Raw genomic sequence first — 26,056 nt, 5'->3', positions numbered from 1 at the left:
CTTGGTCAGTGATGTGGCCAGCCACACCAGTTGGGACCCTGAGCAGTGGGCCCAGTGGAACATTCAGGCTTACCCTTGGGCAGCAGCTCTGTGTCTGAATGCCTACGGGGGGTGGCAACCCATAGAGCATCTTGCAACCTACCCCCAGGATAGAAGGATGACAGACTGGGCAGAAAGATGCCTGTCCACCTGCTTACCTTGCAACTAGGGAAACCTTGCAACTAGGGAAAGACTGGGGAGGCCACATGCCCAGGACATCACAGCTGGTGAGGAGCAGGGTAGGGCTGGCACCTAGGTCCTTTGACTACCAGTTCAGGGCCCCTTTTGTCCCTCTGATTGCCTCTTTCATTTCCGAGAAAGTATTCATGGTCTCTGTGTACTCAACTCAACTAAACGTCTCATTTACCCGGTGGCTTTTGCTTCCTTCAGTAATATTCCACCTTGCTTGATCTTAACATCCTGTCAGGTTGAATTACCCCATTTAATGGAATAGAAAACTGAGGCCTGGAGAAAGAAGGAAGGAGACTGGTCCAAGATCACCTAGTGGGTTAGGGAAGATGACAGCAGTTTCTGGAATGCCTGCCTGACCAAATACTTCCCACAGTGCCATCTGTATCTGTCATGTTTATTAACGATCAGAAGCTGGTCTACCCATGACTGAGTCCAAGATGAGATTATTTAAATCCTGTTCTTTCACGTCCACGCTTTCTGTGGGGAAGTTCTACATAAGAAGGACAGATGCAGTGACATATGTATGCCTATACACATGATCATTACACATGACCAAGAGCACATACAAATACATGGTCACAGAGGTGCCTGCTCCTGTTTGTTCCCTCCCCGCTCAAACCACTCTGTCCCTTCCCCAGAAAGCTGCCAGGTCAGAGTGGGCATCTGCCTGCTGTTGGGAGGGAAGGAAATGTAGGTAGGGCACTTGTGATCTCAGAGCCAGGGGCTGAGGCCACACCCACAACAGCACCCATCCGATGGAGAAAATCCTCTGTCCCCCACACATAAGAGGTGCATGCGTGCACATGCATGCACACGTGCACTCTCACACACCCCAATCCAGACAGCCTGTAGCTCTGGATCTAGGCTCAAGTTTGACTGTTTGAAATGGGCCCTTGGCAAAGAAGGGAAAAGAAGGAGGATGGTTCTGCCTGAAATGAAGGCTTGGCCATCACAGCACCGAGATCAGTTCTGGGATTGTGGCTCTGGTCTGGGGTTTTGTTTCCCTGAGCAGCTAGCTTCCTGGTACAGTTAAAAGAGCACTGGGTGAGGAGTCCAGAGGCCAGGGTTTGAGTCGTGCCTCTGTTGCAAGCTTTCCGCGTAACCATGCAAAGTCACTTTCCTTCTCTGGGCTTCAGTTGCTAAAGCTAGAAAATGGAGATAAGGCTTACCCCCCACATAGCTTCTTTGCAAAAAGCAAATGAAGAAAGGAATGGGGGCTGTAGGAGGAATGAACATTCCTTGAGCATTTATAGAGTCCTCAGTGCCAGGCAAGGCCTTGAGAGATGTGGAAATAAACATTCTGTAATCATTTTAATAACAATCATAGGAACTACCATTTATCAGAGGCTTGCTTTGTGGCAAGCACTGTGCTGGGCATGTTAGGTGTATTAGTTCATTTAATGAAATAGGTATAATTATTATCCTTCCCCGCCCCCCACCGCCCCATTTCACAGATAAGTGAAGCTGAGGTTCAGAAAGCTTACCTAAGTCGGGCCGAGGTTGCGCACGTGGGGCCTCGTGGGTTTTGTAGCGCACGGCTCCTGGGCGTACCTCACTAGCTGTGGGGGTGCCGGGCTTCCTTGGCTTGGTGTAGTCACAGCCTGCAAAGCAGGTGCCACTGTCACTGTCGAGCCTGGATTCAAATCGGAGTCAGTGAGTCACTCCGATGCCCAGGCTTTTAAGAGCTCTTCCTCTCAGCCTCTTGAATACCCCTGGCTGTCGGCCCTCAGCACCAGCCTCCTGAAGCCTTCTGTTTGGTCCAACCCACTCTGCTCTTAACCGGGAAGGGAGGAGGAGGGAGCTGTTTGGCCAAGGAAGTGCAGGTGGGGGAGAGGCCCTCTGGTCTGGTGAGGGGCTGGGGTGTGTGCGGGGCAGATGGTCAGGCCACACAGCACATGCCACCAGCCCAGCTGCGTACGGCCCTCCCGGCCGCCTCATGTGAAGGCCATGTGTGCACAGCTGGGCCTGGCCCATGTGCAGGGCTGCTCCAGGGCCAGGTGGGAGGGTGTCGAAAGGAAAGCCTGGCCTTGCTGGGGGTGGGTGGGGTGAGGGGAGAGGCCGGTGTTCTGGCCTTGGCCTCCTGGCAGCACCCTGGGACATCTGGTGTGTGCGCAGATTTCCTCTCTCCCCTCAAAATTTGAAGCCCCTCAGACTTGACGGAGGAATGGCAGCCTTGCAGGGCAGAGGCCCGAGGTGGCACTGAGGAGCCCTCAGGGCCTGCTGAGCTGCCTCTGCAGGAAGAGGGTGCCAAGCAAATTGGGCCTGCGCCCCCTTCTCTGTTGCCCCTGGAGTCTCCCAGGGGATCCTCACCGAGGGAACTCACGATGGACGGTGGGCGGGCACAGAGATGATGCCCCCAACCCTACCCTTCCCTCAGTCACAGACCCCATAGCATGCCAGGGGGCCATGACCCCACAGCAGCCAGGGCGCACCTCAGGGAATGGGGACAGGCCTGCCTCGGGGACTCCATCCACTCCTTACTGAGCCTCATTGCACTGGGGGAAGTGCCCTACCTGAGCCTGTTGTTGCGTGTCTCTATGGTCACCTTCCCAGGCCTGTCTGGCCCTGGGGCCACCGCTCGTAACTACTAAGACCCCGGTTCTCAGGGTCCAGCCTCAGGTTCTCTGGGCCGGAATCCCAGAGAAGGGATTTTAGAGAACCTATTTCGGTAGAACTTGACAAGGACCTTGAACAGCTCCGCACCAAGTGGCTTCACCCCAGGAAGCCAGCCCTCACTGACATGAGAGATTAGAGAAGAATTTCCAGTAGAATCAGGCGCTCAGCTGTGGGCCGTGAACACAGTGCTGTGGGAGCTCTGTGGGTCCAGGATCCCGACGGGCTTCCAGGAGGGCAGCCTGGGCAGGATCTAAAGCGGGGGACAGCTTTGAGCACTTTCCTGCATGTGCTGGTAGCTTCTTGGCGTTGTTTCTCTGTAGCGGCTTCCTGTATTTGCCTCCCGCCATCCCCTTCTCCAGTAGTGGGGACTCTGGTGATCATTTTGTTAGTAAGGAAGCTGAGATCCTTTAAGGTCATGGGACTGTCTAAGGTCACAGTGGACGGCCAGGAGTGGAGCCAGGAGAGAGTCTGGTTAGGGTGGGTGGGATGGAATGTTTGGGGGGCATATGGGATCTTGTCACAATCCCCAGACCTGGCCCTCTGAAGCTTAAAAATCCTTATGGGGTGAGCACAAGGCAGGTCCTTTTACTTTCCTAGAAGTTGGGCAATCTGTTAGGAATCGAAGGCAAGGGACCGTCCTGTCTCCTTTGCCCTATGTCCTCTGACTAGGGGAGCAGAGCGCTGCTGAGGGGGTCCTCTGCAGGTGGTGGGGTGGCTGGTCATGCACAAAGGCTAAAGTCCCATGGGATGATCAGTCCAGACCTCTCCATCCCCAGCTCAGAAGGGTGGGCTGCCTATCCCCCGACCTTTGGTTGTAAAGGCTTATCCAAATCCACAAGCAGTTGCTTCCAGCTAGTTGGAAAGAGCCCAGCTAAGGCATCCAATGCTTCTCTGTAGAGTGGAAGAGATCATTTCTACCTCACTGGGCTGTTTAAAGATAAATACAGGCATTGTGTTAAAAATACCCTTAGTAGATCCCAATAAACAGCCGGGGGTGGCCTGGTCCCAACAATCACGTAGGGTACCCAGGTATTGTTGTTCTCACTCTCCAGATGAGGGAATCGAAGGCACCTCCCAAAGTCACTGGCAGGTGCCTGCAGTTCAGACCAGCTCTTTCCACCCTTCCTCCACCTCCCAGAACTAGGACCTGCTGCCAGACTCTTACTTTGTGGGGGCTAGGCCAGAACTGGGCTTCTGGGGCCACGGGGCTGCATCCTGGGGCACGGACACCAGGAGGATCTGGAATTAACCAGGTGAGCCCAGGAGCACCTCCCACCCAGGGGAGGGGAAGGAGAAGGAGTGAGCCGCCCAAAAGGTGCCCTTGGCGTCCTACATATGGCCACTTGTGCTGGGGGGAGCCTGGGGAGCTCAGTGGCCATGAACCTTCCTTGGGTACTCGACAGACAAGCTCCTGGCTTAGCTTCAGGTCTTAGCTGAGTGTCTACCTCTCTGTATCTTCATGTGCAGAATGGGATAAGAGTCTTTATTTTGGGGGAAGGTTTTAAATGGGACAGATTACCTGTGAATAGCTACCGTAATGTCAGATATACCACTCGGGCCCGATAGATGGTTTCCTTGTCAGATCTGGATTTGGATAGAAGCAATGGGACAGAGTGACAAAACTGGCCCGGAACCTGGACTGGAGCCCCTAGGTTGGCCTTGGCCTCATCTGTTATTCTGTAATCCTGCAATGACCCTGGATCCCCACACGCAGATCCTTCCCGAGATCCCTGGTCCCCACTGGCAGGAAAGCCCATCTGTTCAGGGGCCAAGGGCTCAATGAGCTGGGTGACTGCCCGCGTGGCCCCTGGGTGAACACACCAGTAGGGACCTGTGTCACAGAGCTGCGCCCAGTGCCCAGGGGCCTCTGGCAGGTAGGCACTCCCTCCTGGGAGCAGAGAAGGCAGAGGTGCTGGGCTGGCTCTTGAGACACCCCCCTCCCCTATGCCAGGACTCCCGAGAACCTTTCTGTCCCACAGACCTTGTTTATTTGTTCAGGCTGATAAGCAGGATTCTCTGGACTCTGGTCGGGAACAGGCAAAGTGCATTGTTCTGCTGGCTTTTCTTGGATGGGTTTGGAGCCACAGCGAGGACTGGGGGGTGGGAGTTGGGGGGGTTACTGCACAGGAGTCTGCATTCTCTCTGTCACCAACCTGCCCCTCCTTTGGTTTCCTAGTCTGGTGAGGGTCAACTCCTTGGCTGCTGGAAGATTTTAAAAGGGACAGCAAACCTTGCCTCTGGTGTGGGTGCCATTTCAGGACCCCCACTGTTGGGGGGGGGCGTGATGAGCAGGCATCATGTCCTGGCTCCAGGGCACGTGTCCTGCGTCTAACCTGCTCTGGAGCCCCTCTTTGGAGACATTCTGCAGCCCCAATCGTAAGGACTCGCTGACTTGTATCAGGCCTTACTGTATGCAGTGTGCCTATCGCTGCGGTGAGGGCAGTCGTGTTAGCAAATGAAGAGGAAGCCAGCCCTTGGAAAGGTGAGGTCCGTTGCCCCGGGGTCTGCTAGCCTGGGAGAGCTATAGAGCAGGAGGTGAGCCCAGATGGCCAAAAGGTATGTGTGCTTAAGCTCTACACTGAAGAGCTAAATCTTCATCCTCCGAGAGAAGAAAGGGTTTTGAACACATTTCTAAACATTCTGGAGCCCCCTGGTGAACATGGAGGTAGATCATTCATTTATTCATTCATTCTCTCATTGAACAAACCCTTTGGAGGGCCTATTAGGCGCAAGACCTGTGCTAGGCCCTGCAGACGTGAGCCTCCCCCCATCAGCTCACAGGGAGACTGGCCATTAAATGAGTCACAATAATCAGGAGTTAAGGACAGTTGGGGGGCTATTAGAGCACTGTTAAGGGCAGGTGTCCACTCCAGCACTCCTCCCCTTGTCCCCTGGTTTAGGGTTGGGAGGGGAAGGTCAGAGAGAGCTCCTGGACAAAGTGAGAACAAAGTGGATGATGCATTTAGGGCCCCATCTGAGGTGACTGTCTTATTCATGCTTTCTCAGTTTCTGCACCAGTGACAGGTCGGGCCGGGCAGTTCCATGCGGTGGGGGCCTTAGAGGACCCTGTGCATTGCAGGATGTTTAGCAGCGTCCCTGGCCTCTATCCAGCAGGGGCCAGTACCATCCTCCCTCCCCTGCTCCCCAATACTGACAGTTAAGAATGTCTGCAGATATTGCCAACAGTCCCCCGAGGGACAGAATCATCTGCAGTTGAGAACCATTGGCCCAAAACAGGGCCTGGTATATGGGGGATACTCACCAAATACTTGTTGAGTGGACCTGCTGGGGCGACCCACTCTGCAGGATGGGGTTAATGGGTACCAGAGTCGGTGGTAGGGGTGGATGCTGGGTCTAGATCTGGAATGCCAGAGAGAGGAGAAGGAAACTGGAGCCCTGGGGGCTGGGTGAGCGGTACATCAGAGGAGTGGTATAGACTGTGTCGGTTTGCCCCCGTCAGATGGACGTTGTGGGTCATTTCCACATCTAGCTCAGAGCTCAGCTGTCGTCTTCATTGTTTTTTGCTCGCATGCACGGTACAAACATTGGCGGACAGTGTTCGAAAGTTGGACGCTCTGTCTCTTCACCCCGTACAAACCCCTGTGCAATTAGTGAGCGTCTGCTTGGCGATGAGTCACTGACAAGCATGTCAAGTCTGGTTGGGACTGTAAATATTTATGATGCACCTGTTGCATGCCCAGCAGCACCGCAGGTCCAGAGGGCATAAGGAAAAAGAGAAAAGAAAAAGGAAGCCCTCCCAGCTAAGCACTGGCACGTTCCTTCTTGTATGTTCCCAGAGTCCTGGGTACCTGAGTCTTTTATGACATCTCTCTTGAGTGTGAGTTCTCTGAAGTCAGGAATCAAGTTTTTATTTGTAGTTGGACCCCTGCGTGTCCAGCAAAACAAGGGTTGCTGAATGAGTGAGTGAATGGAGTATCAGAGCTGAAAAATCTGAGAGACTCCTTCTTAGGGAGGGTGGGGGACAGAGCTCTGTCATGGTGGGAACTCACATGCTTCATTCCTTTTGCCTTGTGGGCGTGAGCTGAGCCTCAGTTTCTTCCCCTACACAGTGGGAACGTGGATGTCTCCCGGAGTTTGTGAGTGGACGAGTTGAGACGCGTGCGGGAAAACAGTGGGTGCTTAGAACAGAAAATAGAATACTGGTCAAGGGATTCGACAGGCCACCTCTGCTCCCCGGCGGTCCCCTCTCGGGCAGCAGGACATCATTGTGAGTGGCCCCGTTTGCCTGGCCAGGGTGCCCTGCTGGGCTGTGCTCAGTGCAGAGCCCCCGGCAGCCCCTCCTAATGCCTTCTCAACCCCCAGGTGCCGTGTTACTCCTACGGGCAGAAGCTGTCCAAACTGGCCATCCTGAGGATCGCCTGTAACTACATCCTGTCCCTGGCGCGGCTGGCTGATCTCGACTACAGTGCCGACCACAGCAACCTCAGCTTCTCCGAGTGCGTGCAGCGCTGCACCCGGACCCTGCAGGCTGAGGGACGCGCCAAGAAGCGCAAGGTACGTGCCAGCCACGCGGGCAGCAGTCTCCGGAGGGGGTCGGGAGAGGTGGGAACGGAAGTCGGGGCATCCCACTCTCCCCCAGGCTTCTGAAGGGGCCAGCAAGATGAGCCTCCTAGAGGTTTGCTGGGAGTCGCTCCCTGGGATCATGGGGGTGACCTTATTCCTGGTCCTGGGGCTGGCGGGTACCTTGCACAGGCACCCTCGGCCTGGGTTTGCTCCCTTCATGTGGGAGATGGTGTATCTGAGGCTCTGTCTGGTTTTTTGTGTTCTGGCGCTGATGTGCCCAGGTGGCCCCTGATAGATGTTGTATCAGAAGGAACCAGAACGAGATCCTCTGAGCAGGGTCACAGACCAGGAGACCCCTTCGGCATGTTTGGGAGTATGGCTTGGCCTGTGCATTACCTGAGGCCGTGCATTAAGGCGAGTGATGTTCGTCATTCGTTCATTCATTCTGGAGAGATTTGTTGATTGCCAACCATGTACCATGCATATTGGGCAGGGATATAAAGGTGACAAACGTGGTCCCAGTCCCCATGAAGCTCCCAGGCTGGCCAGAGTGGCCCTTCTGCCAGTGGATTTGGGTGGTACCGTATGGCAAGGTGGCCTCGGAAGTCTGTGCTAAGGGCAGCAGAAGGCCCGGCAGAGGAAGGACAGCTTACCTGTCCTGCCCAAGGGAGTTTGAGAGGGCATCTTGGTCTGGTCCCTCGATCTGGGACCGGAAGGACAACCAGGAGGTCACCAGGAAGATGAAGCAGGGCACAGCATCCGAACCAGCCCGTAGCAAGCTTGATGGGTTTGGAGAAACATGTGCAGGGGGAAGCGTGGTGAGCACAGCTATGGTCCCCGAATGGCCTGTGCCCCCAGCTGTCCCACTTGGGGGTCAGTGCCAGGCAGTACTGAGCAAGGCTTATGGCAGCCCCCTGGATCTCTGTTCCTATGAGGGGAAGAGTCATAGAAGGCAGGACCCAGCCTGTGTCCGTGAGGTGGGTGGAGCTGGGAGAGACGCCTGGCCCCCTGGGCATCCAGGGATGGAGAGGGTCGGAGAGCCAGGTGACTGGCATCCTCCATTCTTCCTGGCCTGCCTCTCCCTCTCATCCCTGACATTCCTCCCCCCAGCCCCCCTCCCCCTCCAGCAGGCTCCTCTCTGGGTCCTCCATGTTTCCCAGAGGCCTCTGGGCCCTGAGCCAGGGAGGCCCCCCATGGACTCTCCTGCCTCCGCCGGGGAGGGCCCCGCACGTCCTCCCCACCAGCCAGCCACGGCCGCTGCCACGGTAATTGGACGTTGCATTCCTGGGAGTGATTTAACGTGGACCAATTAGATGAAATCCTCATCAAGCGGGTGAGAGAGGAAGCGCCACTGGCTACTGGCAGGGCGGCTTTCCTCTGGAAAGTGACACGGGTACATTAAGGGCTGATTGATGGCTCCATGCAGGGCTCTGTGACAAAGGAGGTTTATAAACTCTGGGTGAACTTCCCGTGGCATTTGGGCGGCCCGGAGGTGTGGATGGGCAGGGTGGGCAGGCGCCGTTTGCTCCCAATCCACCCCTCAGCCCCTCACCTCCCCCCGCACATCCCCCCTCATGTGCCGAGACAGGAGCGCTGACCCTTCCCTTCCCTGTTCCTTGATTGGGGCAGATAGAGTCCTGGGCTGGGGAGGACGGAAGGGGAGTGGGGTGAAGAAGATGCCCAGCAGAGATGAGCTTTTGGCTCCGCCTGAAATCCTTTCAGGTCTAAGACACCTTAGAGACCACCTGGTCCAACTCCCCATTGCCCCGATTGGGAGACTGAGGTGGCAGATTGTGGTTCGGGGCATCCAAGTCCCTCCTCACCACCTACCAGCTGTGTCATCTTGGACCCATTTCTCCACCTCTTCGAGCCTCGGTTCTGTCGCTGATAAGTGGGCATGGTGGGAACGTCATCAGTGATTTCTCAGGCCCTTTCCAGCCTCCGTGCCCAAGTGGCGGTCTTGCCTTTCCTCGGAAGAGCAGGGGGTATCCTGTGTCCCCTCCTGCTGGGTGGCTGTCCCAGGGGCTGTGCCTGCAGTCAGCACTGCCAGGAGGACGTAGATGGACAGGGTCCTGGAGGTGCCGGGACATACGATGACTTGTCCAGTCCCAGTGTTCTGCCCTGGCAGGCTGGGGGTTCACGGGGCCACCCTGTTTCTGTGGCTTATGCTTTCCTGCATGTCTGTCACCGTGCAAGTTGGTGAGTCCTGAGGTGTCCTCAGGGAGGGCCCAGTGACCTGCCCAGTGGCCCTGAGTGGCTGGGGCAGGCCACCATTCTGTTAACCGGAACCAGGGGGGCTGGTGTCCCTGGAGATTCACTTGATGATTCATTCATTCAATGTTTATTGAGCATGTGCAGTGAGCTCTGCACTGGGGCTTGACCCTCCATAGTCCCTGTAGACAGAGTGGATGGATTGAGGGCTCAGATTGAGCCCCTGTCCCCCCTCCCCTGTGGCCACTGAGGGTTTGGGGATGGGAGTGAGCCAGGCTTACATCCTAAGGAGAGAGAGGGAAAGCAAAGAAGGGAAGAAACTAGAGAACGCATGCCAGTGTAAGTGAGTGGCTCAGAGGAAGTCCTCTGTAAATGGCAGCTGTGACGGGGGTGACCCTCACCAGTGTGACTGATGATCTCACAGTGAATGTGTCCCCAAGAGGCCGGGTGACCCTTTCTCAGGACACCTCTGTGAGAGACTGTGCGCAGCGTCCTCTGAGATCCCTTGTAGTTCTAACGAGCTGCCTTGACGGCCCCCCCAGACCTGTGTTAAGAATGGGATTTAAAGTGAATTCAGCCCCCCCACCTCCTGCCAGGCCTCAGGTGCCCCCTTTTGCCCATCTCAGCCCTTCCCTGCCAGGGCCAGAGACCTGCATCCCTTGACCCACGGGTCCTCTGTCTCTGGGCCTCACAGGACACAACTTCGAGGGTTCAGAGCCTCGTTTGGAAGCCAGGGTCATGCAGAGAGGCCTGTGTCGGAGGCCGGAGGCCGCCCAGCCCGGGGATGGGGGCGGGGGCGGGGGTGGGGGGGGTTGTCATGGGGGAGGGGTGGATGGGCCCTAGAGAGCTCAGTTCTGACTCTGTCTGTAGTTGGAGATAGCGCACGCTAAGCACCTGGCTCTGGGCCATGTTTCTGCAGCTCCTGTTTTTAAAGCAGCAACTCCTGGGAGCTTCGGAGGAGGAGGAGGAGGAGAAAGAGGAAGAACAGCAGGACTGGTTCACACCTGGGCTGGGGCGGGGGTGGGGTGGGGGTGGGGGCTAACCAGACCTGCAGAATAAGAAAGGACCGATTTCCCACAATCCAGGGTGCCCCTTTCCAGCGACTTTAACCTCTGGAGTAATAATCAGAGTAAACTAACGGCTACAAACATTGACAGCGTAATTTTAACCCTGGTGCTAAATGGCCAGCAAGTCTGTTCCCTCGGGGTTGCTTGCAGGCCATTTGGGGATGGGGAGAGAAAAAATGTCATGATGCACTGAGTTCAGGGCTATTCCGGAAGCGTGGGCAGTGATTAGGGGATTAGGGCCCCCTGGGGCTGTGCCAGCTGGGGGGAGGCTGGGGGGAGGCTGGCTCTGCAAGGCTGGGAGGTTGCTCCTTACCCTATGGGTGCTCTGTCCCGGAGGAAGCGCTGAGGCTGGTGTAGCTCCGTCAGACTTACGTCTTCCCTCTTTTCCTGCTGCTTTCTAGACAGGGGAGGCTTTTCCTGGTGATGGCAGGTCCCATCTCATGTGCGGACTTCCGTAGCTCTGGTGTTGGGGACAAGCTGAGGTGGTACATTGGTTGTGGGTTGGGGGTCACTGGGAGCCAAGGATGTTTCGAGGGGCCCCTTACTGTCTGAGCGGCTGAGCCCAGGCCTTGGACAGGACCTGGTGGCTCCTGCTGTGTATGTGGACCGTGCCCAAGCCCCAGGGCTCGTGAGGCAGAGTCTCAAGAGCTCCTGCTCTGGCTGGATCCAGCCGCCTGTATGCAGGGTCTCCTGTGTCCCCAGAGTGTCCACCGAGGGGCACTGCCCTGGCTCTGTCCCTACCTGCATGTACATAGTCACCCCCACTGGGGCCTCCGGGTCTACTTCTGTAAGGTAAGTTGTCACCAGAAGTGATTTCTAAGGTGTTTTGGGGCCGGGCTTTCTGAGTTGAGGTCCCTCAGCCCCTTTTTCTGTCTGAATGACTAAACGCCTCACTCTTACTTTCCCTGTGCCCTGCGTGGGCATTTCACACAGATCTAAAAGTTGCTCCCAGAGACTGCTGGGCCCCCCGTGCAGTGTGTCCCAAGAACACTGATAATACCTGAGGTTCTCAGAGCCTGGATTACATGCCGGGCCTAGTGCTTAGGGCTTGTGATGGGTCGCCTCGTGACTCTTCCCGCCAACCCTGCGAGGTGGGTACCAGTGCTGTCTCATTGCCCAGATAACAAAGCTGAGGTTCGGAGGCCTGAGGAACTTGACCAAGCTCCCTTAGCCAGTAAGAGAGGTGTGCGGTGGCCCCTGCCCTTCCCTGTCCTGCCTCCCACATGGAAGTGGGTGTGCGAGAGGAGCTTCTTTTTCCGTATCCTCCCGGCCAAGTTACTGAGTTAAATACCATTTGCCTTCAAAGCCCATAGAGTCCATCTATGCTGGGAAGAAAAGGGGGGGTGGGTGGGAAACCACCATCAAATTCCCTTCTAGTCATAAAAATGGATGCAATGTATTTTTTCTGGCATTCCAATTACATAGACGTTTGTCGCCAACTGTTTGGTCTAACACAGAGTGTTCTCTCAGCTGCCGTTTCTCCTCTCATGTTTGACATCATTAGTCCACAGGTCTGGCAGGCACTGGGCTGGAGGGATCACTGGCTGGGGAGCCTCACAGGTGAGCTGGGAGCCAGCTTCCCCCGGAAGGCAGAACTCGGCCCTCTGATGTTCCCCGGGTGGTCCTGGGGGGTTGGGTAGAGGCGAGGTCCTGCTTTCCTCTCTCCTCTCACACTCTCTCCACCCCCCTCCTGTGCCCTTCTCCAAATTGCGCCCCTCCTGACATGCACTCACAGACCCCTCCCTTCTCCCCAACATGGAGCTTTGGGCATAGCAAGAAAGAACCAACCACTCATGATCAGAGAGCCACAGGGACATGGGAAGAGCCCTCTGATGCTCTAACTGATCACCCTTGGGGATGCAGAGACCCTTCAGAGAACCCTTTCCCCCCGGAGCACCTCTTTGAGCCAGGGTGCTCCTCTGGAAATCCCTGCAGAGGCTCAGTGACCCTTGGTTCAGAATGCTGGAGAAAGGGTGTCTGTGTAGGTGGGAGTTAAGTTGAACCCTACCGTTCTTTTCAGTTCTCTGTGGTGCTGGCATTTAACTTTAAGGCATATGAAAGCATAACAAGGAGACCCTCAGCAAGACTGTGAAGTAGGAGAGCTTTGGGGCCGGAGACCTGGGTTTGAGTCCTGACACTGGCACTTTCTAGCTGTGTGACCTTGGGCATGTCACTTAACCTCTCTGATTCCCACCCCCCATCCTCTCATCTGTAAAGTGAGAACCACATGCCTTCCTTGCCACCTTGCTGGAAGGATTAAACAGGGTCCCATTTGAGAAAAGGCCGGCACATTCTCAGTGAGTGCCAGAGAGGAAATGTCAGGAATTTACAGCAGTAAGATAACAACTTCCTGTGGAACCCCACAAAGTCCTATCTCAGGAAGGGGCAGTGCCTGGGGTGGATGAATGACTGATCAGCCAAAAGGCAGATAAGGATGAATAGCTCTGAATGGGGGACCCGTCCCTCACTAGCACTTCAACCAAAGCCCTGGTCCTGTACCCGTAAGGGGAGGTGAGCGTGCAGCCAACCCAGAAATTCCTGGGCTTTTGAAGTTCATGGATTCATACCACAAAACATGCCTCATGTTCGGTTGTGCAGTCATAAGGCTAATAAACTGTCGCCAACAGCCTTGTGGACCATGTGCTAAGTGTCCATGGTCTCCCCGACACCTCACATACATTATCTGTACCTCATATTACACTAACCCTGCCAGTGAGGACCACTTCCCCCGTTGCACAGAGGGGAAACTGAGGCAGGGGGTGTGTGGCTAACAAGTGGTGGAGTCGGTTCGAGCCTGTGTCTCTTTGGTTCCAAACCCCATGCTCTTCAACTCTGGAGGCCTGCCGGGCCCTCAAGCTCGCCTGCTGCCCCACGGGATGGCCCTCACCCGGAGGCCCCCCGGCAAATAGGCAAATAGCTGGGTGCTGCGCCTCGCCCGGAGCTCTTACGTAAGCAGCCGGGCTGCAGCACGCGGAGGCTCCATTCAGCTGCAGGGAGCCAATAGCCCGCCGGGGGCGGCCCTGGGGGTGGCGCCGGCTGGGGTGGGCCGGGGGTGTCGTCAGCCCCCAGCACCCCCAGCGCTGCCCCGCCGGCCAGGCCTGACACCGGGTTATGTCGCCTGGCGGCCTCTGGCTGCAGCTGGGAGCACGCCTGGTTCCCATTCGGGCCGCTGTGGTTTTGATTAGCTGTTCTGCGGGGCGGGCCTGGTGGCGAGTCCATGGGAGCTCCGCGGGAACAGAGGGCCCCCCGCCCGGCCGCCGCAGCCCCCCCTCCTGGCAGCCCCAGACTCCAGATGTTCCGAGCGCTCGCTGGGAAGGCCTGCTGGCGCCACGGAGGGCAGAGGGCAGGGAAAGCACGCGAGCTGGAAGCCCAAGCACTCAGTCACCGCAGGCCCTGGCAGCCCGCCCAGCCCGCTGCTGGCACATTCCCCAGCTCTCCCCTGGCCATCTGTTCCCAAAAAACCCTTTCAGAGCCTCATCATCACTCAGGATACAACAGCGCGAGCAGCTGGTTTGGAGGCAGAAGGGAAAACCGTGCAAAAGGTCCTTTGTGAGAGAGGAAACTCACTTATGAATAACAGGGCTGGACACCGTAAAAGTTGGCGGCTGGGATCCTTGTTTCTCAGGCGCCGCTGTTTTCTCTGGACTTTTTATCTCCGGTTTTTATTTTGTTTCCCCTCGTTTTCTTTTTATGTTGCTTCTTCCTCCTCTTACACCACTTATGACTTTTCTTCCTCCTCTAAGGTGCCCGAAGACCACCTAATTAGTTCTCCTGGACGCTGCCAGACCCTCTTCCTTCTCGAAACAGTTGAAATTGGGGATCATTGGAAGGGACTGTTTTCATAAAACCTGGGCTGGAGGGGACAGACGGGAAGGAAGGGGCCTGGGAGGGACACTGTGGGCAGGGCCCAGCCGTCAGTGTTCGGGTCTCGGACAAGAGGCAGAGACGCCAGAGATAATGTGGAGCACCCCCCCCCCCATCGGCTCCTCAGAGCAACACAGAGGTGCTTGGGGAACACAGTGGCGTTAATAAACACCCTCGTGCTCGGGCCCCTCGGCTGATTGCACTATGACATGAAGCTTTTTTAAGAACTGGCTGTCTCTGCCAGGAGCTTCTGGGAGATGTCTGCCTGGAATCTGGGCACCTCCTGGGAGCAGTCACCGGGTGGCCTGTTGGGAGCCCACGGGGTGCTGGGGCAGGGCTGGCAGCTGGTACACCAGCATCGGGGAGGAAGGGAGATAGCAAGGCATGGCCCGCCTTCCTCACACCCCCTGGAGCCCGGATGTGGAGCTGAGAGTCAGGCAGGGGGCTGCCAGGTGGAGGTGGGGAAAGGGATGCCTCCCAAGTGTTAGAGGCTGGTGATTTCATGGAGGGGGGCATGTCAAGGCCAGGGGACTGGGGGTCTCCACTTTCCTTTCTCAATTCCCCGCACCCCTTTTCCACTGCCCCCCCACCCCCATCCCAACAGACCCAGAAGCTCTGGAGCCCCTCACCACAGCAGTGGGGAAAGCCTGACATCCCGCGTAGGGGGGTGCGGGGCTGACTTCTTCCAAGCCAAGGACTCTGGGCATTGGAGGGCGTCTGTGTGTCTCATCTACCTTGTACCCAGGCCCCTGCACTTCATTCCTTTGCCCTCCTTTCCTCTCTCCTTCCCTCCCCATTTTAGTTGGAAAGAGGCAGCTCCGGAAAGGCCAAATATTTATGTTTATTGCAATTCAGGGCCATTAATCTCACCATCTGAAGGGCTCCGAGCGGGCTGAGATCTACCCTCCCTGCTTGGTCTCAGTGGGCAGGTGTCTGGGTCTGGACTCTGAAGCTCACCTCCGCTCTGCCCTGGGGCTGTGTGACTGGGTGGCCTTGCTCAAGTGTCCTATCTGGAAGATGCCCAGCCTGCCTCCCGGACCTGCTCAGGGGTGGATGCACAAAGTATGTGAAATTGTCTTGTCAACTCTCTCCTCCCTCCCATGTCTTCTGCCTGAGAAATTGGTCTTCGTACAGCCAAAGGTGAGGAGAGCCTGGGCAAGGAGGAGGGACCACTGGCCTCAGGCCCCTGGTTGTAACATGGAGCCAGCCCAGTGACCAGAAATTGCTTTCCAGCCCTGAGGCTTTCAGAGGACAAGGCAGGCAGAGGGAGGACAGGCCTGCCCACCGCCCAGCCCTGAGTCCCTGTACCCAGCACAGCAGGAGGCCTGGATCGGTGCCAGCAGGCCTCAGTTCCTCGCCTGCCCTTGAGCCCCTTATCCCCTTTCCACCGCCCCTAGCAGACCAGAAAGCTGGTTCTAGGGGAAAATATCAATCCCTACCTTCCTTGAGCTCCTAGTAAAAATATTTCTGGAGGGAGAAGTAGGGAGCCATTCCTTCCTTCAAGACCCTCCTGCTCTCCACCCAGAATTCACAGCCCGCTGGGACCTGGCCCAGCTGCCCAGCCGCTCCAACTCAGTCGGTCCCCACCTGAGCTCCTCCTAGCAGCTCTGCCACAAGCCGGGTCTGACTGCCTCAATCCCCCTGCTCAGGACCCTCAGGGGCTCCCCCCAGGCCAAGAGTAGAGGCCACACCCCTCCCCCAAGTGACCTGGCTCTAGCTGGTCACTCCCCGTGTCCCAATTTACACTCTAGCAACAAGGAACTCCTCGCCCAAAGGGGCTATTTTTGGTCTCTGTGCTCATGTTGTCCCTTCTGCCTGGAATGCCCTTCTCCACTGTCTGTCTGGCTAACTCCTGCTCATTCTAGAAGGCTCAGTTCCTGCTGGAAGCCCTCCCTGACCCCTACCCAGCCTCCTCTTCAGGGCCTCACAGCGTGGCCACTCTGCAGCCTTTACCACAGGGGTGTGTATAGTCTACTTCAGGAACGTGTCCTGTGATACACTGTGAAGTAGTGATATAAGATGGTCTATTGTGTGATCTACTGGAGCTCGTGTTATGTCATTACATTATATTTTTAGCTGGTACATTACATGACATATTACGTAATATTGTAACCCTTGCGCTACATTACGTCATACAGTGTTTGTGTAGTGCGCTTCTCTAGCCAGACTGGGTGGCCTTTCACTTTTGTGTCCCAGCTTCTGGCACATAGTAGGCCCCCAAATAATGATGCAGCGTTCCTTCAACTAAAATCCACATAGCGGGCGGGGGCTGAATCTTCCTATGCTGAAGGCAGAGACTCGAGGGAAGGATAAACTAGGGGCTTCAGGACACAACCAGAGAAATGCCCCTGTGTTCCCTCAGGCCCCTGTTTGGGGATCTTGTGTCCTTATTCCCTTGAATCAGTGAGGAAATCTTTGCAATGCAGATCACAGAACCCCCTCAAGCTGCAACTTAAACTAAATAGGGGCTCCCGTTTCTCAGGAAAGCTGAAGGGAGGCGGCTGCTTCCTGGGCTCCAAGGCTTCTTTTGGTCTTTGCCTCATGGCTGCATAGTGGCTGCCACAGCACCGAGCACTTCATCCTCATGCTCCATCCAAAGGCAGGACAGGAACTTTGCTGGAAAGAGCATTTCCCCTCATCAGTTCAGTCACCCTGCCCAGACATCCCCTACCTGCCCTGGAAGAAGGGGTGCCCCCCCAACCGTAACTGAGAAAGGCACCAGGATCTCTCAGCTGGGAGTGCAGCAGGCTTAAATAGCCACGTGGCTCCTCCCTGGAGGATTGACCCTATTTTGTGACAGGGTGGTTTTCTTCTCAGTGGACCTAACCAGGGTCACCACCTTAACCACACACATTTCACCATGGCTCCACAAAGTCAGAGCCAGTAGCTCCATTTTCAGCGGCCAGCACTGAGGTTAAAAGAACCTGGGGAGGGGGGCACCTGGGTGGCTCAGTCGTTAAGCGTCTGCCTTCAGCTCAGGTCATGATCCTAGGGTCCTGGGATCGAGCCCCACATCGGGCTCCCCGGTCCGTGGGAAGCCTGCTTCTCCCTCTCCCACTCTCCCTGCTTGTGTTCCCTCTCTTGCTATGTCTCTCTCTTAAAAAAATCCTTAAAAAAAATAAAAATAAAAAAAAATAAAAGAACCTGGGGGGCCAGGCCAGGCCACTAGTGTGACCTTGTACCTCTCTGCACTATGTCTTAGAGTTTGCAGAGCCCTCTCGTGCCCCTTATTCACTTGCCTCCTACAGCAGCCGCCCAGGATGCACATTTCTAACCATGGCAACTAGATGGGGAGGCTGGGACCCAGAGGTGAAGTCACCCAGCTCAGACAGCTGGGCAGGCCAGGCGGGGTGAGGCAAGCTCCTCAGCCCCAGACACAAGTGCTTCTGAATCTAGACCATCTCTGTCCTCTGCTGCCCCCAGGGTGGGAATGTGAACTGCAGAAGGTGTCTGGCAGTGCAAGACCCCGGGGGCCGGGACAAGTGGGTCTGAGTGTCAGCCCCGCCACCCCTCTGCCCCCAGTGACTTAGAGAAGGGATACCAGACTGGGCTGCCCACCTAGGACTTGATTCCATTGCCAGGCAGAGGACACCCTGTCTGTCCCTCTGCTGTCGTGTGTGTGTGTGTGTGTGTGTGCACGCACAGGTGTCCTGGTGAGTCTAGGCACCATCTGTCAGGGTCGTGTGGGTTGAGTTCCTGTCCAGGGGGGTAGAAGGTGTGGCTGAGAACCACCCGCCCACTGCACGACCCTGCCGCTCTCCTGCCCCCGCATCCCCACCACCACACACACAGCACGTGCCTGGGCAGCCAGTGTGGTTTTTTGCGAAAGGTTGACCTGCTTCGGCCCACCCACCCCCTCGGCATAGACACACAGCGATTCTTACTTGTTCAGTCTCTTTAGTTACATAAGCAGAAAAAGATGAAGAAAGCATGAGGGCCCTGCACATTTATTTAAGAATAAATACTTTAGAGTGTTTACTATGTACCAGGCATTGTTCTGGGTGCCAGTCACTTCAGAGAACAAAACAAACAAAGGCCCCACCCCTTGGAGTGCAGAGCTCGGGGACACAAAGGCCATGCATAAAAGCTCATGCAAGAGCCCCAGGGGGGCCTTCTCCAGAGCCCACTATCCTTAATCTCTGCCCAATTCTTACAAGCTTCACTCCCTGGTGTCTCCAACCAGAGCAGCTGAACAGAAATAACCCACTGAAGTGGGAGGTCAGCTCCTGGAGCAGGTGCAGAGACAGCACCCGGAGTCACAGCTGGTGCCCTGATGGGGTGGGAAGAAACAGAAAAGCAAAAAGAGCAGTGCCAGACACTCCGGAGGGCCAAGAGGCTTGTGCCATGTAGTGTCGTGGGGGAGGGGGCCCCAGAAGCCTCAAGGACCTGTGGAGTCTCCTGTGGCCTGATGTTTCTGGGCTTGACCTTGGGTTGTCAAGAGGAAGCTAAAGTACATCCAGTAACGTCTGACTGAGAATGCAGGGAAGTGCATCAGTTATCGGGAAGGGACCTGTCCAAGCTGTTTGGCACAGAAAACACGAGGCTTCCTTTCTCTGGGGAAATCTGCTCCCGGGGAAGGGCTGGTTCTAGGATGTCAGCGCGGGGAGGGCAGGGCTCCTTGTCTCTGGCTCATTGCAGGATCCCCAGTGCTTCCAAGGGAGCGGGCATGGTGTAAACACGCAGTAGATAGTTGCTGAATGAACGGAGGGGCGGAGGGCTTTCCAGTTGCGGTCCACAGCGTCTAACAGGCAACTCCTCTGTGCCCAGTACAGACCGGGACCCTGGCAGGCTGAGGTGCAGACGCAGTCCTGCCTCGGGGAGCTAATGGGGCAAATGGCAGGGAGCCACACACACACACACACACACACACACACACACACACACACACGTGCGCTCTGACACGGGGCTGCCCAATGCCCAGTGCTTTGCATTGCCACCGTTGTGCTCCTGAATCCTCCCTACAACATTGTGCAGTAGATCACGGTTATTACCATTTTATAGGTGAAGAAACGGAGGCACAGAGAGGTGAAGTAACTTGCTCAAAGTCACACAGCTGGTAGAATGGGGAAGTCAGGATTCAAACAGAGGCCGTGTGATGTGCTCCTACGGCAGGGCTTATTGCCTGTGAGTAGGTGTGTGTGTGCCCATGCATGTGGGTAAACTACTCGGTTCTCTTCCAGTCTTGGCCTTTCCCTGGTGCAGCTGGAAGCTACTTTTGGGTCGTCGCTGATGGACAGGCAGGGTGGCAGTGGGTAAGGAGCCCTGATCAGAGATATCCCACCCTGGCCTGGATCCCACGGTGCCTCCAGAATCTAGCTGTGAGGGGCCTAGGGAAAGTGAGAAGGAGCAGGGGAGGTGTTTTTCTCACCTTAAAACTGCATTTGCACAGTTTTTATGGAAGTCACTTGATTTTGGGGGGCTGTCCGGGGACCTCATGACCACCTATTATTTCCCCCACTGGTCCTGAAATAGCCACAGCTAGGCTCCTTCCTGGGGGTCTCCTGGAGACACCCTGCGGTCTTTGCAGAGGCTCGCTGGCCAGCACTGGGCAAGAATTGGCTTGTCTGCTTGGTGTGCCATCACCCCAGCTGTCAGTTGCCGTGAGGACTGGGGAGGGAGGCACCGAAGATGCAGAGGAGTGGTGGGGAGCGATCCCCAGGTGGGGAAGAAGCAGGCCTGACAGGGATCTGTCGACACGATGGTTAGGTGTGAGTGTATGTGTGTAGTGTGTGTGGGAGTGAGGGGTGAGAGTCATGGGTGAGGGCCGACCGGGGAGCTGCCAGGGAGCAGGGCCGTCCTCATCTGGCTGGGCCACCTGTCTGCCCAGCTGTCCACTCCCCTCCTGTCTGAGTGCCTCCTCTGGTTGTGGGGGCAAGGTCATGGGCTCCTTGGACTCCTGGGGTCTGGAAGAGCAGTGGGTAGCCAAGTGGAATTGGCTGGACAACATCGCAGAATGGGAAGCAGATGGGAAGCTGCAGCAGCTGGGCCTCAGACCCTCCCTCGGGCCAGCTCGACCCTCACAGTGCCCTGTGCTCTGGGTGGGGTGGGGGCCAAGAAAGACAGGCTGACGGACGGGAGAGATAAACAAAGGAGAGGCCAAGAGAGAGCTGGCACAGAGACACACAGGCCAAGCATGGAGAGAGAACCTGAGAGACTGGCAGCCAGAGAGAGTGGCCTGTAGCCCAAGAAGGCGTCAGCAGGGTGGGGGCTGTGGGTCTCCCTGGCCGTCCCTTGCAGGCTCAGTGAGCTCCTTATGGGCTCTGGCCCTGGCTCTGGGAGTGCCAGGGCTCCCAGTGCCAGCCACCTTTCCCTTAGGCTCAAAGGACAAAGACTGAGATTTTCTTAGAACCCAGGAAGGTGGCGGCTGGGTGGATGGCTTGGGGACTTGCCAGACCCGCTTGCCGGTGAAGAAGCTGCTCTCCAGAGGTCAAGGGGTCTGCCTTGCTGTCCTGCATCCTGGCAGGGTGACCTAGGGAAGCCAGGAAACTGTGCCAGCCTCCATTTCCTCATCTGCAAAATGGGAGCAGCGATGGCCACTTCCCCAGGAGTGTGTAAGACAGCACATGCAAAGGAGTAGAGCGTGGCGCCCGGCACGAGGCCACCCTCAGTAAATAAATAGTAGCCCTAAGCACTGATTCACTCACTTCTGTCCTTAGGCCTAGGAGGATAGGGGTGCCGAGGACGACAATGCCTCTTCCTTCCTTCAGGAGTTCACGGTGGAGGTGCTTGGGGTGAGCGAGGGGATGGTGGCCATCATACCACCAGTAATTCGTGGCACGGAGGGATGTAGGGGTCCATATATGGTGCCTCGGGAGCGCAGAGGAGAAGCACATTTTTCCCAGCCTGCAGTGGAGGTGGGGGCAGGCGGGTTAAGAGACTGGACTCCAGTTAGCTCTGATTATCCCGGACTGGGGAGACAGCAGGGACCCGGCCACAAAACCCCGCCCTCTTGGAGGTTACGGTCCAGCCGGTAAAGCTTTAGGATAGTGTGGGGTATGTGGACAGCGCCCTCTCAGTGCTCGCCCGGCCCACCGGGGACCCGGCGCCACCTCTCGCAGCTTAGCACAGGAGGGGGCCCCAGGGCTACCTGCTCCCAGCCTCAACACTGTCTGATGCGGTGGATCTTTCTTATGTCATGGACTGACTCAGGTTGGAACGGATCCACTGGGCTCGGGAAACAAGGGGCTTAGACTGCCGGACCCACTCATGCTCCCGGCCTGGGGGGCTGGGGCCTGCTGGGTAGGGGAGCCTCTTAGCAGCGTGGACAGCTGTCTGCACACTGTAACCTGGAGCCCCTGGCAAGCTCGGCCGCTCCTTGAGGAGCCAACCCAACAGCGACCGGGCAGGTCGACGGTGCAGACCAGCCGCAGTGGTTTGCGGCCTCACCCCGGAGTCACGGTATCGGCTGCCCCAGGCCGGGACTCTGACCCCGTGCCTGTCACAGGGCTGGCACCCAGTAGGGACTCAGTACGTCTTTGTTAAGTAAATGAATTCTCCCGATTCATGGTCCCCAGGAGGCTTCTCCCGGCTCACCAGGGGCTCTGGCCCCAACTCTGCAACTCTTAGATGGCTGGGACCTCAGAGGGCCCTCCCAGCCCGGACACAGTGGGATCCTTGATTCACACCATGTCCCCGCCCTCGGAACATAGCAGTCAACTCCAACTGCTCATAAATTTCCTGCCTGTCACCCCTGGCGCCCAGGCCAGGCGAGGTGGGAGGCGCTGGGGGTGGGCTGGTCCATACCTGCTTCCAGTTCCCTGGGAAGTTGGGAGGCCAGAAGCCCGGGCCTGTGCTTGTGCCCAGAATAATCTCAGCAGCGCCTGGCCCACGGAGAAGATGGGAAAACACATGCGCCAAAGGCAAAGGCGTCCGGGGGGTGGGGGGGCTTAGGGCACAAGCACCAGCTTACGGTGCAGTTGGCACGACCCAGTTCCACTTTCTTAAAATTCTATGTCCGTGTCAAGGATATGTAAATAATAAACATTTTCTAAAAATAAGTAAATAAATAAATAACCCAAACAAACCAACAAAATATACTCCATAGGTGTATCTAAGCCTGAGAAAAGTAAAGGAACGATAGTCACCCCACGTTCCCAGTGGGGAGATTGAGGTGACTGAAATTTTTCCCTTCTGTTCACTCTTCTGTACTTTGTACACTTTCTGTAATTAACATGCACTACCTACGTAATTTTTTTAAAACTTAACTGCTTGACTGAGATGACGCCAGTTCACCCACCGGAAGTGTACAGCTGAGTGGTTTCTCGTATTTTCGCAGCTATGTGCAACCATCACCACGGTGCATTTTAGGACTTTCTTCTCAGGCGAGAAAGACACCCCGTATGCTTTAGCTCTCCCTTCCTACCCCACAGTCCTCCCTGCCCCCTGCCCCCAGGGAGCCGCTAGTCTGTGGGCTGCCCCCCTCTGGACACTTCATGTGGATGGAATCCTAGAACACGTGGCCTTTTGTGACTGGCTTCTTTCACTTAGCACACTGCTTTTGGGGTCCATCGTGTTCTAGCATGTATTAGTACCTCCGTCCTTGTTCTGGCCGAATAATATTCCATTGTATGGATACACCATACTTTGGTTATCCAGTCATGAGGTGATGGACATGCCTTATGTAATTTTAGAAATTGTGTCTATTTGTTTTAAAATCCATCAAAAACAAATTGGTCAATATGACAGTTGGTTCAATGTGACTATTTCTGATTACTTGAGACTTTTCAGACTGTGATGCCATTTTTATATTTTCGGACACCCGTTCGTCAAAGGGAGGACCCAGCTTTTTGCAGGGACGTGAGCCAGCACCTTCCCGTGCCTGCACGGTGTGCCAGGCCCTGCCAGGGCCATGGCTCCTTTGTCTCAATGACTCTTGGCAACTGGCCTGGAAGGCAGGTACTATTCCTGTGTCCTCTTTAAAGATGGGGAAATTGAGGCATGGAGAGATGAGCCCGCCTGTCCAGGGCCCTGTGGCCTGCTGACTTTGGGGCCACAGTGGACCTCACAGTTCTGCATTTGCAACCAAGCACAAAGGCCCTTCCCAGCCCACATGTTGGTGCACTGAGAAGTGAAAGATAAAATAATACCTAATAGTGTGGGTCTTGAAAATACATCTCCCACGTCGTCCCTGCTTGTCTTTTTTTTTTTTTTTTAAGATTTTATTTATTTATTTGACAGAGAGAGAGAGAGGGAGCACAAGCAGGGGGAGCGGCAGGCAGAGGGAGAGGCAGAAGCAGACTCCCCGCCGAGCAGGGAGCCCGATGTGGGACTAGATCCCAGGACCCTGGGATCATGACCTGAGCTGAAGGCAGACACTTAACGACTGAGCCACCCAGGTGCCCTCCCTGCTTGTCTTTCATAGTTTTGTTTTAAAATAACATTTGAAATCTGACTTCTTTTTAGGAGAAACAAACAAACAAACTGTCAGGATTTCCATTCCATTGGATCTTTTTCTGCATCTGGAAGAATATATCCAAATTGCTAAAATAGAAAAAAAAGGATAATTCGAAAATAGTGAAAAATGGTTAAGTAGGTAGAGTGGACTGAAAATGAATATGAAAATCATAAACTGAAAATGAGTTTAAAAGGTAAAACACCTGAGATGGCAGATAGAGTCATTTTTTCAAATGCCCCTAAAGTGGTAAAATTGCGCTGTAGTACACAGAAGTGATCGAGAGAGGAAGCCAGTCCTCGTAAAGCCAGAGAAAAACTTGGTAAGCAGAGGAGGTATAATTAGAAATAAAAAAAACGGGACGTGAACAAAAGTGAAAAAGGTGCAGCACTGTTCCAGGTTTCATAACAATTACCCAAAGTTTCCCTGAAGTGTAGGCATATTTACAAAAATGCTAAGTTACATTTGAAACGGGAAACATATTCCGTGGTATATAAAAGCTATAGTAAATAAAATGCCTGTGACTGGAAATATTTATTCACTTGTTCAACTAATATTTATCGAGGCGCTCCTATGCATCCGGATGGTTCTAGGCTCTGGGGCTTCATCAGCAAACAAAACAGACCATGTCCCTGTCCTCGTGGAGCTGATGTTCTGGCCACAAATGAATGGACAGATCAAAAGATGATTTCTAAATGTGATAAACTCAACCACTTTGCCACACTGACCAAATCCCCTCCATCGAACTCAACACGTCAGAACCACGGAAAGGGACCTGGGAGGCCATCTTGTCTAGTCACGTTCAAAGTTTATTTTCATGGCAGACTCTGTTTAAAGGGTATCTTCTATGGTAAGGGGCTGGGACTTAGGGGGCTCTTTAGAGCAGTGAGCCAAGAGCCTTTCCCAGCTGCACCCAGAGCCTTGGCCCACAGAGGAAAGACCACCCACAAAAGGTCAGGGCTGGATGGGAGTCGAGAGACCCTTCTCACATGCTTCTCACATGCGGTGACACAGGATGTTGCCCCCAGCTCCATGCGAAGGGGTCTGTGGTATGGTTGTCACAGTGGGGAGTATTTGCCAGCCATTTCCTCTGTATTTGTAATTACCTGCCTGTAATTAATACACACACACACACACACACACACACACACACACCCTGCCCCTTCTGAAGGGGCATCCGTGGGTTTGTCTCCTATACCCCAAGCATAGCTGGTCTATGGAAGAAATCTGACTGAGGCTGGACCAACCTGCTGCCCCCACTGGGCATTTGGGTTCGGATGCTGAGGCAGAAAAGAAGCAGATACTTGAAGTCCAGGGAAGGGCCACAGATTTCCTCAAGGTGCAGTTGTGATCACAGAATCAAATGAATTCCGCAGATAGTGGGTAAATAAAGCCAGACAAATTTCTTTACTGCAGGACTTTTTAGAGCCTTTAATATGCTTTAATATATGTAGTGACTTTCCAAGATGGGGCCAAGGTCTGTGGTGTTTCCCAGACTTATGGGCTGTACCTCACCTGTCTAGTATTCTACAGCAGACCCTTTGGGGAGAGTGCATGTCCATGTATATGTACTTACACATGCTGTATAAGTGAAGGAATTAAAGCACAGAGAGGGAGGGTAAGTTCCCCAAGGTCACAAAGCAGGTTAATCTCAGAGGAGGTCCTGGCACCTAAGACCACCTAGTATTCGTCCCCCCATGCCCCATTTGACGTAAGACTTCTTTGGTTGGTTGGTGCATGTGCTGGGATTCCTGCATGGAGGTGGGCGGTGGGAGCCCAGGTCCGCGTAGACACCAGGGAAAGGGTGGGATGGGGCACGGGATGGGGCACTGAAGGTCAGGCTTTGGGGAGAGGAACAGGCTCCATTGCTCTTGGTTGCTCTTGGGTGGTAGTCATGGCTTCCGCAGGGTCCGAGAGCCAATAGAGGGCTTGGGACAGGCGCCTTGACGGAGTGGCCAGTAGGACAGCTCGGGCCGCCGGCCGAGCCAGCTTCCTGCGCCTTCCCCCAGACCGCAGGCGGGAGGACAGAGAGGGCCCGCCCAGGCAGCCAGCGCCCGGCTGACGCGGGCTGTAAATCACCCCTGGACCACAGGCCCCGTGCCCTCCCCATGGGTTTCCTTCCCGCCTCTTAATCCTCCTCCTCAGACTCGGT

The 26,056-nt window shown here is 55.4% G+C and overlaps 1 protein-coding gene across 4 annotated transcripts in view; it reads left to right on the top strand.

Annotated features, from left to right (window-relative positions):
- ATOH8 (atonal bHLH transcription factor 8) overlaps positions 1 to 26,056 on the top strand; it is a 34,453-nt gene that overhangs the window by 2,562 nt on the left and 5,835 nt on the right. Inside the window, exons 2-4 of one of the 4 annotated variants that reach the window (XM_078056351.1) lie at positions 7,171 to 7,362; positions 12,154 to 12,209; positions 14,393 to 14,888. In XM_078056351.1, coding sequence (XP_077912477.1) covers positions 7,171 to 7,362; positions 12,154 to 12,209; positions 14,393 to 14,411 — 267 coding nt within the window. In that variant the 3' untranslated portion in view covers positions 14,412 to 14,888. Of the gene's footprint in view, positions 1 to 6,917; positions 7,076 to 7,170; positions 7,363 to 12,153; positions 12,210 to 14,392; positions 14,889 to 26,056 lie in introns of those variants that run through there. The other 3 variants (XM_036117387.2, XM_078056352.1, XM_036117396.2) reach the window with 3 other exon arrangements.

This window comes from Halichoerus grypus, chromosome 10 (assembly GCF_964656455.1).
Source record: "Halichoerus grypus chromosome 10, mHalGry1.hap1.1, whole genome shotgun sequence".
Taxonomy (NCBI): Eukaryota; Metazoa; Chordata; class Mammalia; order Carnivora; family Phocidae; genus Halichoerus; species Halichoerus grypus.
The sequence above is the reverse complement of the archived record's forward strand: the minus strand, read 5'-3'. Positions and strand labels throughout refer to the sequence as shown.